This window comes from Lathamus discolor, chromosome 10 (assembly GCF_037157495.1).
Source record: "Lathamus discolor isolate bLatDis1 chromosome 10, bLatDis1.hap1, whole genome shotgun sequence".
Classification (NCBI taxonomy): Eukaryota; Metazoa; Chordata; class Aves; order Psittaciformes; family Psittacidae; genus Lathamus; species Lathamus discolor.
The window spans coordinates 15,765,219-15,775,691 of record NC_088893.1 but is presented as its reverse complement, the minus strand read 5'-3'; the positions used below and the strand labels follow the sequence as shown (position 1 = coordinate 15,775,691).

At 48.5% G+C, this 10,473-nt stretch overlaps 2 protein-coding genes across 5 annotated transcripts; one reads left to right on the top strand and one right to left on the bottom strand.

Annotated features, from left to right (window-relative positions):
- The first annotated feature begins 1,313 nt into the window (after positions 1–1,313).
- SQSTM1 (sequestosome 1) lies at positions 1,314–5,863 on the top strand. 3 transcript variants are annotated; one of them, XM_065690302.1, is made up of 8 exons: positions 1,314–1,569; positions 1,731–1,826; positions 2,656–2,885; positions 2,996–3,152; positions 3,623–3,709; positions 4,190–4,434; positions 4,672–4,876; positions 5,554–5,863. In XM_065690302.1, exons 1-8 carry the CDS (start codon positions 1,392–1,394, stop codon positions 5,709–5,711), a joined length of 1,356 nt encoding a protein of 451 aa, XP_065546374.1. In that variant the 5' UTR covers positions 1,314–1,391; the 3' UTR covers positions 5,712–5,863. The 3 variants fall into 3 exon arrangements, with proteins under 3 accessions (XP_065546374.1, XP_065546375.1, XP_065546376.1); XM_065690304.1 differs by having other exon boundaries at positions 1,357–1,569; positions 3,620–3,709; XM_065690303.1 differs by lacking the exon at positions 3,623–3,709.
- A 427-nt stretch (positions 5,864–6,290) lies between these two features.
- MRNIP (MRN complex interacting protein) lies at positions 6,291–10,050 on the bottom strand. 2 transcript variants are annotated; one of them, XM_065690305.1, is made up of 7 exons: positions 9,966–10,050; positions 9,840–9,899; positions 9,581–9,678; positions 8,300–8,369; positions 7,882–8,018; positions 7,531–7,618; positions 6,291–7,019 (listed from the first exon to the last, which is right to left on the bottom strand). In XM_065690305.1, exons 1-7 carry the CDS (start codon positions 10,023–10,025, stop codon positions 6,417–6,419), a joined length of 1,116 nt encoding a protein of 371 aa, XP_065546377.1. In that variant the 5' UTR covers positions 10,026–10,050; the 3' UTR covers positions 6,291–6,416. The 2 variants fall into 2 exon arrangements, with proteins under 2 accessions (XP_065546377.1, XP_065546378.1); XM_065690306.1 differs by lacking the exons at positions 9,581–9,678; positions 9,840–9,899; positions 9,966–10,050 and adding exons at positions 8,443–8,512; positions 9,357–9,501.
- Between the last annotated feature and the right edge of the window lie 423 nt (positions 10,051–10,473).

Genomic DNA, 10,473 nt, shown 5'->3' with positions numbered 1-10,473 from the left:
GTCAAGTCAGTAGCTTTCACCAGCGCTTTCAGAAATAAGAATACACACAGCAAACAGGCAGAAGGGAAGGTGAATGTGATGCACATGCCCAAACCTTTCAATATCTCGTGCTGTAAAAGCTGGTGAATCATTCCCTGTGCTGCATCATCATGCTTAAATCTGAATCTGTTCATGTTTAAACTTAAACTCATGGCTTCACAGTGGAATACTGCCATGCCATACCTGGAAATTGAAATTCCTAGAAAATACTAGTAAAGGTTTTAAGTTTAAAAGGGCAACCTTTTTATTGTAAATAGTCTTTTCCAGAGAAGTGATGCAATGTCAAAATTGCCACACATATGCCAAAAATGTAGCTATATGGAAAGCCAAGTGTTTTAACATATATACTTTAGGTCAAGAAATAAACTACCTTCCCATTGTGGCAATTAAAACTTATCCTTCTCTTGATTGCAGAAGATGGTAAATCATTACAGTTTCTCCTGAGCTTTTATTATCCTAAACCAAGAAATATGTTACGAATAGTCAGAGCGGTCAGGCCCTTGGGTGAGAGGGAATTAATACCAATGAGGCACCTAATAATCATCGATCCATCTTTATTTAATTACCCTTGGATGGCACAGATGGTGTGTTCTGCCAGCTGGATTCCCATGGCCAGATTAAGAGGCCTGTCAACTGTATCTGATCTGCACGAGAACACTGCTGCCAACCAGCTTGGAAAGCCCCCAGAACATCCTCCTTAATGTCAGTTGTGTTTATATCAGTATCTTTATTTTTAGCCCCCCCTTCTGAAACACCAAGTTCAGGGAAGAGCATTAGCCTTAGAGTTATTTATTCCTGCCACGCTGAGCATGTGAAGCCCTCCAATGGGTGTTTTCACCCAGCAAGAGTGGGGCAGGCACAGGGACCGCACCTCCATCATCTGGCCGGGCTGGCGTTATGAAGGTGATGAACAGGACCAGGGTGGCAAAGCGCTGTGTTAGCACATGCCCCGCCTAACGCAGGCGATGGGGACCAGTGGACCTCGAGGTGCACTGCAGGTCTGCAGTCATGTTTGCCCACCAGCGGGTCTTGGAGGCCACTGTGACCACCCAGAAGGTACCACCACCGCCGCACGCGGTCCCCAGTGCCCAGTCACCGGTGATGCTCCAGTGACCAGCACAGCCCCGCTCCCCTAGACCCCTGCGGACCACCCCGGCCGCAGCTCCGTGGTGCGAATAGGGCCGAGGGGCGGAGCCTGGCTCGCAGGGGGCGGAGCCTACCACCGGTGGGCGGGACGAGCGACCCCTCCCCGCGGCACTATAAGACCGCTGCTCCCGATCCGCCTCCCGCTACCGCCCCGTCGCTCGCCAGCTCCCGGCCTCCTCGACGGCAATTCCTGCTGCGCCACAGCCATGGCGGCGCTGACGGTGAAAGCCTACCTGCTGGGCAAGGAGGAGGCGGCCCGCGAGATCCGCCGCTTCGCACTGCCGCTGCCCGTCCGCTACCAGGCCATCCATGACCGCATCGCCGAGCTCTTCCAGGGGCTGCTGCGGGCCGGGCCGCCGCCCGCCTTCCGCATGCACTATAAGGGTGAGCGGGCACCGGGGGTGGGTCAGGCCCCGAGAGGGGTGCTCCGGGGGGTGGGAAAGCCTCAGGGCACAGGGCTCCCCGCTGGCACCCCCGGCGTACCCAGCACGGGCTGCCGCCGTGACACTTGACCGGGCACCTAAAGCTGCGCTTTGCCCTTTTAGATGAAGATGGGGACCTGATCGCGTTTTCCACCGACGAGGAGCTGGAGATGGCGATGCCTTACATGCAGGATGGCGTCTTCCGTGTTTACATCAAAGGTAACGTCGCTCAGCCCCGAAGGGCGGCGGCAGGACTCGATGTCATGCTGTGTACTTGCTGGCAGGGTGCCGAAAATAGGAGAGACAAGCACCAACCCTTCCCATTGTCCTCAAGGGCCTGGTGTAACCGGCGGTGTTTGTGGGGGCAGGTTAAATAAAGGGCAGGGTAATACACCAGAATAGGAATTCTTCCTGCTGAGGTGGGGCAAGCGGATCACAAGTTTCCTCCTAGCCCTGTCATCTTGGCTGGCCCAATGTGAGCCGCTGTTGTCATGCTGGCTCCCTGGAAACACCAGCCTGGCCCTGGTATCTTTGATACTTACAACAATGCATAAGGAGGCCTTAATTCCAGTGTATTGAGTGCTGAAGACACTCCTTTCTGTTATTGTGGATATCTGCAAAGCTTTATCTGCAGTCCCTTTAATGAGTCACACAAGCCAGTGGCTTTTGTCCCTGTTCTGCCTCCTGGCATCTCTTCCTGGGTCCTTCTCTTGAAAACATTTTGTTCCTGTAGTGCTTAGGAAGGTAGGATGAGAAGCCAAACTCAGTAGTGCAGCATTAATCCATAACACGTCTCTTGGCATGTTTATTCTAGATAAGGCATGCTCAGTTAGAGGAGCAGGTATCTTTGTGGATCCCCTTTGCACTTGGTTGAAGTTCTTTTACATGCCCCCCCCAGCTTGTGTTTGGCAGCCAGTGTAAAAATAAACTGACCTAGTAAGTCAATACTGCACCAACAAGAGCTGCTTGTGCTTCCTTCTCCTTTGCCTGATTTCCAACCTTTAAATAGTAACCTGTTCTTGATGCAAAGTTTCCTTTCCCTTAATAGAGAAAAAGGAGTGCAGGCGGGAGCATCGCTCGCAGTGCAGCCAGGAGCCCCCCCGCGACATGGTGCATCCCAATGTGATCTGCGATGGCTGCGAGGGGCCGGTGGTGGGTGCCAGGTTCAAGTGCACTGTCTGCCCAGACTATGACCTGTGCAGCACCTGCGAGGGTAAAGGCATCCACAAGGAGCACAACATGGTGATGTTCCAAAGTCCACTGCTGAATCCATTTGAGGTGAGGAAAATCTGTGGAGGGTCCTGAAGGACCTCAAACTTAAGTCCTGAGTTTCAATTACTCAGAATGGAGCTGTGTGAACAGAGTCACATGAACTCTACTCCTTACAGTGGCTTCCCCGGGGACGCTGGCTCCGTAAAATGCGGCATGGTGTTCCCCCCTTCCCATGGATGCACTGCTGGGGATATCCTGGCCCTGCTCCTCCATGCCAGAACTCTGAACAAGCCCAAGCCAGTGCTGCAGCCTCCAGTCCACCCAATGCGGAAGGTAAGAGGAGATGCCATGGTAAGCAAGGTGGTGGTAGAGCCAGACTAGCTGAGGTTCTGCAGCACAGGGTAGAATCTGGGTGGAAAAATAGACATAGGAGCTAATCTAATTTGCTTGAAATAATTAGCACCTTTCAGAATGGGATTATTTTTAAAGCATGCTTTGGATACCTGCTGTCAATGGGGATGCTGATAGAGGAGAGTATCTGGAACCAAACCAAGCCAAACTGTTAGGTCAAGCATGTCACTACTCCAGATCTGCCTTTCAGCATGGCTAATGAGCCTTAACAATGCTAATGCCACTGGCTTTCTGTCCCAGAGGTAGCTCAGAGCTGGATTTTTGTCTCTATGCTGCTGTTGTCAGTGTATGTGAGTGGCAGGAAGCAAGCACCAAGATCTCATGGGGGTAACTGTAGGTGCTGTTTCCCTCTGAGCATCTGTGTGTGCTAACAGAAGTTGTTTTTCTAGAAGCTTCTACTAACAGCCAGCCTCAGGACCCCAATGTCACCTTCTTAAAGAATGTTGGGGAGAGTGTGGCAGCTTTTCTGAGCCCCCTGGGTAAGTGGCTTATGGTTTGTTATCCCAATCCCTGAGACTGGCTTAAAGGTCCTTTTAACAGCAGCAGGCAGCTGTTGGGACTGATACCAGAACTACCTCATCCTACTAAGCCTCAGAGGCTTAATTTACTCCTGGTACTAAAAATGCCTAGGCTTAGAACAGCCACTCAGTACCGTTTCAGAGCCTCCCTTTGGGAGGAAATGAAAGATTTCATTAATACTAGTGTTACAGTGGCGACATGTTAAGTCAGTGGTGACTCAGGAGTTTGTGTGCCTCAAGTAGACATGGATGACTTCTGCCCTGACCCTCTAAATATATGGCTTATCTAAAGGATAAAGGATGACTATTTGGTGCTTAGCTACATGTAACATGGCAGACTGAAACCTTGCAGTGTTTAGACGAGGACTGATCCATGCTCATTTAAGACTGTGCTTTGGAAAAATCTCTGTAAGACTTTCTCCATCTCAAATGCACTTCTAGGTATTGAAGTTGATATTGATGTGGAACATGGAGGACAGAGAAGCAAAGTGACTCCTGCTGCTCCCAATCAAGAGAAGAGCAATGCTGAGTCAAGCAGTGGTACTTCTAACCAGAATGTTCAGACCAAACCAGACTGGAATAACACAGAGCCTGCTGCAGAAGTAAATACTGTTGCAGAGCAGATACAAGACATGGTGATAGATCCTGTGCCCACACAAACGGAAGATGGCAGCTTCCAGTCGCAGGTACAAGAACTGTGACGCTAATTTAGTATGGGGCTTTACTAAAAAGGAAGATCATTATTTAGCATGCATTGTGGGACTGAATATTAAGATACCAGATGATTAAGTGATACACAGCACCTTTGCTTTACAAGTTTACAGCACAGGTGGTGGGATTTCTTGTGGAAAGGCAGATAGCAGGAGCATGCAGCCTACCTGGAAACTAGTGCAGCATCTGGACTCTTTTTCTTCCCATTTCAGGAACAGAGTGAATCCAGCAGTTCATCAGGGGGTGATGAGGACTGGACCCATTTATCTTCCAAAGAAGTGGATCCTTCCACAGGTGAACTTCAGTCCCTGCAAATGCCAGAGACTGGTCCCAGCTCCCTGGATGTATCTCGGGATCCTCCCCAGCCAGGACCTACAGGACTGCGAGAAGCTGCACTCTACCCACATCTACCACCAGGTATGAGAATGTGTACAGGTTTCATGGAGAGAGTAATTTTCACTTAGGAACTACCAACTTCCCTGATGTAAGCAGACCTGCTCTGGGAGATGCTAGAAACTAAGGTCACATACATTGCAGCTAAACTTGTCTGTAACTTTGTTAGCAGGCATGGCATCTCTTGTATCCTGTTAGACAGTCAGTTGGTTCTCCTCTTGAATGTGGGCAGCTGAGTCTTAGTCTAAGGTCAAAAGTCTTACTAATATGCCATTTGAGCAAAATGAAAGAAGGTGTTACCCTAAATCATGTCCTTGCTATGTACTCTTCAAGAGAGCCTTTTGATGCAGAATGAGAACTAGTACCTTGTGTGGCTTTAAGACAGCATTATTTTGGTTGGAGCCAGTGACAGTATACAAGGCCACTTAAACTAGATCAACAGTGCACAGCCCTGCAGCAAGGCCAGCTGAGTCTGACTCAGCTGTTTCCTTGCAGCTGAGTGTGATATGTGATGGGGGTGTGGTGATATATCTCCTATCTCAAATACCTCCCTCCCAGCAGACAATGGGGAGCATGTCTCCTAGCTTTTAAACCCCTATGCTAGACTTACCAGGATTAGTGCCAACCTATCTAATGTGTGGTATTGCCTTGGCTACTTTGCCAATTACATGAACTGCTTCAATTTTCTCTTCTCTTAACAGAAGCAGACCCTCGCCTTATTGAGTCTCTGTCCCAGATGCTGTCCATGGGCTTCTCTGATGAGGGTGGATGGCTCACTCGACTCCTGCAGACAAAGAACTGCGACATTGGGGCAGCACTAGATGCTATCCAGTATTCCAAGCAGCCACCTCACTTGTAGTAATCTTTGTAACACAAAGCACTTGCCTTCTACCTGAAAGCAGACAATACAGTACAACTCACTCAGTGGTTCATCTTTCTCCCTGCTAAGAGTTTGTCTCATGTTTCTAAGTGCTTGTAGAATGGAGGAAAAATAAATACTACTTCCTGTGATCAGTCTCTGTGAGTGTTTTAACTACCCAGGTTAAAAGTGAAAGGACCAGGCTAAGAGCGTGTTGCTTACAGCAGGCAGCTCCCTATGCAAGGGAAGCAGCCCAGGGCTGTGGTACCTCTGGGTACCCTCAGGGCTGAACTGCTGAAGAGAAGTCAAATGCTTTGCTAGTTCAGAAGCCTGCTCTGGAAGAAAGGGTTGCTAAGGGTGGTAACAGGAGAAAAAAGCTGTAGTTTGTATTGGGGAATGAATCACATACTTTAATTGTACTGGCCTGGAATCCTTAGAGCCTGGGCACTTTCTCCTCCCAAGCTGACCTACTTCCCTTCTAACTGATGAGATTGAAGGACAACACTCCCTACCCTTAGTCCTTGTCCCCTGCAACAGTTGCTTCCACCCTCATGCCTTTCCCCCAGACACAGCCGTGCATCAAGTAAACAGCTTTAATAATGCAGTCCTTTAAGGCTTACAGTAAACCTTGCCTCAGTACTTGGCATACCAACTACATTACAAAGATACACAACAAGAAAGCAGTGCCAAACATGCCTGAACTTATCAGAGATCATCATCAAACTCATCACCTGTGCAGAAGAGGTGTTCACAAGAAGTGATGCTAGGCTTTGGCCCATTGCTACAGTTAACAAAGGTGTTTGCTCTCCTTGTGCTTTCTGAACAGCACCTTCCTGCAGTGGTGTCTATGACACCAGATCCTGCCCTTATCAATTGGCTTTGAGGTTCTTTGAATAACACATCCTCCCCAGCTGAGCAACTGATGCTGGGCACCATGCTGCCAGGCAATTTTGAGCCAATCTGCTCAGTGCTAGCAACACACTTTTTAAATTCAAAACCTGTACCCTGAGATAGAGTTCTTTGGGCCTGTTCTGAGCATCTACTGACCATATCAGCATCTGCAGCACTTGTGCTGTGTAGCCCCAACCTTCCACTGCCCTCCTGTGGTGATAAGGTGATCCTGGCAGCATTTTCACTGCAGTTAGAACGTGAGAGAAATTTTTCCCACTTGGAGGGTTTGGTACAAGCACTTGGGGTTGGTGTATTCTTCTCAGGCACTATGGACTCAAAGACAGCAGGAGCCATGCTGTGTCCACAAATGGCATCTCCATCATCTTGATCAGGCACTGCTACTGAACATTTCTTGCGCTGTAAGAAGAGAGAGCTGGGTTATAAATCCAGAATGCACAGCCAAGCTACACAGAAGCAGGCGAAGAAAGAGCACTCAGGTCCTTCAAATGCACCCAAATCCTCACCAGCCCTGAGGCAGAGCTGGGGCTGGTGCACTGGGTGGGCCTATGAGCTCTGGGCTTTGGAGACTCAGGTCAACTTCACTGGTGCTCCAGGTAATCACAGTAACTTTAATCACTGCATTACTACATAGGTGCCACTGCTCAGTAAGGCAAAGCACCACAGATGGCAGCTGTGCTGAGGCAGGAATCTAGCTCAACCACTCAGCCTACACAAGGTGGCATTGTTTTTACCTGACTAAAAACTCTCAGGGAGAAACTCCTGACAATTTTTTTTCTCCTCCTCAATCACTCAAATAGAAGAGCAGAGGAAGACTCATGAATTCAAAATTATGATGACATAAAAGAGGTCAGGAGAAAGTTTTGTTTTACTGGTAGGAAGCATCTTCTATAACTAAACCAGTTTTAACCTTTTTGGCTTGGTAGGCAAGCTGAGAAACTTCATTTTCTTCAGCGTACTCCTGAGCATCACTGGAGAGGAAGCTCTTCTGGTGTTTCCTGGCCAAGAAAACCATTCACAAAAGAGACAGATTAGCTCCACTGTGATTTTATTTCACAAGTCACCAGAAATGTTCACAAAATGCATGGCTGTAGCAATAAGAGAAGTTTTATCCCCATATACCAAATCCCTGCTCAGCTCAGGTTGTACACTACAACCTGTACTTTATTGAGCTATCAGAGCTGAGCTACTTCCCACACCTCCAAACCAAATGTCACTGCTCAGGGGCAGGAATTACCAAGATTTAAAGACCTTTCTGTACCTTTGTTCTTCCACAGGGTTCTTCCTTCGGGAACAGAACTGTTGCCTTTCTGTACCTGCCTCCTCCTCCCCATCTTCCTGGTCTTCATTGTCCTTGTCCAAATATTTACTCCAGCGACTGACTTCTGCCCTTCCCTCCTATAACATTGGAAAATGACTGAGAACAGCAAAATACAGAGTTCTCATTTTTAGCATTGTTATGTATGTGCTGAATGCCTTAAATCACAAGTCAGTTTAGGACATGTTCCTGTGTCATGTTCCCACCTTCAGTGCCCCAGTGGAACAGAGTTTCTGTATACATCTTGTTCTCTCTCTGATTACATATACTATCCCAGCTGTGTGAACCTTATAAAGGGATCACTGTGATTCACCTGGGTCAGTATGGGTTGGTATTTACTTCAGCTTTGAAGGTATCTTACCTGCTGGACTGAACTGTCTTCATGTTGGGCTGCTGTATTTTTGCTGTCATTCACAGAGTCTTCTACGCACCTAAAACAGAAGTTTAGAGTTTCTAGAACATAATTCTCTCTGATGGTTTATAATTTTCAAATCACCTACTCACAGCACAAGGGATTGGATAGGAAGCATGGACAGGTACTCCGGATAGGAAGCATGTCAGAAAAATAAATGGTCTACAGAAAAGAAATGTCAAATTAAGGATTTGCAAGATACATTGCCCAAATATGTGAAAATACTAGTTAGAGAATAGCCTTCTATAGAAGCGTTGTAGTTTCTATGCAAACACAGTAACAAGTTTGCTCTAAAGCCGCTAATCATGAAATGATAAATTCTAATTGATCATAACTAGGGATGCTATGACACGATGTCCCAGCGTGTCTTTGGGACACAGGTTAAACCCCACTAATGATATCCCAAGCTACCATGGAAAAAAGGGAAGTTATTTCACAATGTTTTGAATTTCACAATGTTTTGAGACTAGAAATAACCCTTTTTGATAAAGGGAACAAACAAGGAGTTTTCCTCCCAAAGCTCAACCCTGAAGCACTGCATTTACGCAACTCAGTTATCTAACAAGCTTTGACTGATTTCTGGAAATAACCTTGAGTGAAAAGGAAGCTGGAGCAGGTCAAGGCCGGTTCAAGATCAGGTGATTTGTAAACAGATTCGGGAATGAAATAAACAGGAAAGTGCTACCCAGATTTTCCAGCCCAGCAGGAATTAACACCCAAATGTCTGCATTAGACAAGTCTTTTTTTTATCAATGGCAGAAGCAATTACACAACAGATTCAGTGTGAAACCCCTGCGTGCCTGCAGCAGCACCCAGAGTGGGGGACATTTTCATCTGAGGATGCACCTTTGCACTGATGCCAGTCTGTGAGATGGGCATTTCCACAGTCAGCTCATCAAACAGTAAATAAGGCAACTAGAAAAACCCTTCCAAAACCGAACTTTACTGCATGCATTTTCATGGGTAAAGGTGTGAGCAACGCACATGATTGATCAAATAAACGTACCTGGGAAAAAAAATCCTTGTCACAAGAAACGTGGCAGGGCACTAAACCAAACAAATGGCTTATTCCTATGAGGTGATGACAGAACTGTCACGCATCGTAACTTTACAACAGGTAAAACCCTCCCATGAGCCCAAATTAGGTACCAGGCACCCCAGGCGCTAAGAGGTACCCCTCAGCCGTAGCGCACGTAAATAGACGAGCAGGTAAAGATTAAAACACTGTACCGAGAGGTCCACCCGACTGCTTCCTCTGCCTCACCCTGCAGCAGGTTTAGCTTCTGGACATGGCGCCTACAGTCCTGGGCAGACCCTTGCCCGTAAAGCTGTAAACAAGGAGCACAAAGCTTAGGGAACCCCACGACGTGCGGCTCCACCCCAGGCAATTTAATCAGGTGAGTGTTAATTAAAGCCAGAACATCCCGCAGGGGCCGTCTCCGCCTCGCTGGGTGCTGCCCCCCGCATAGGCCTCCCCCCGGCCCCTCACCTTCTGCACCGCCTGCCGCTGGCCGCACACGCTGCAGCTCCACTTCCTGCTCCGCTTGACCTAGGAAGGAGCGGAGAGATCAGTCCCGGCCCGCTCCCCGCTGCCCCCGGCCCGGCCCGCACTCACCTGCTGCACCTGGAACAGGCGGCAGCGGCAGCACCGCAGCGCCCAGCACTGCGGGGCCATGCGGCCATCGCCATGGCAACGCGCGCCTTCCGGGCACGTGACAGCGCAGCCGCGTCCGAGCCCGCCCCCTGCCGGAGGCGAGCGGTCCAGACCGGCGGGGACGGGCTCCGCCGGGCGGTGCAGCAGCATCGGCAGGGACCGGCTGAAGGCGACCCCCGCGCCTCGGGCTGGGCAGCCTTCAGTGGGTAAGGCAGAAGGCGGGGGAAAAGAAAGGGAAAAGAGAAAAAAAGGAATAAAGAGAAAATCTGAAAAAGGAGAGAAAAAGAAAAATGAAGAAAAAGGATAAAGAAAAAATAAAACGGGGAAAAAGATAAATGGGTAAAACAAAAGGAAAAAAAAAAAAAGGGAAAGACAGGCACAAAAGATGGAACTCCACATCTGCTGTTTTGGATAATCACCATGGACAGGATACGAGCAATGCTCCACAAGCTTAGAGAAACAGGAGTCA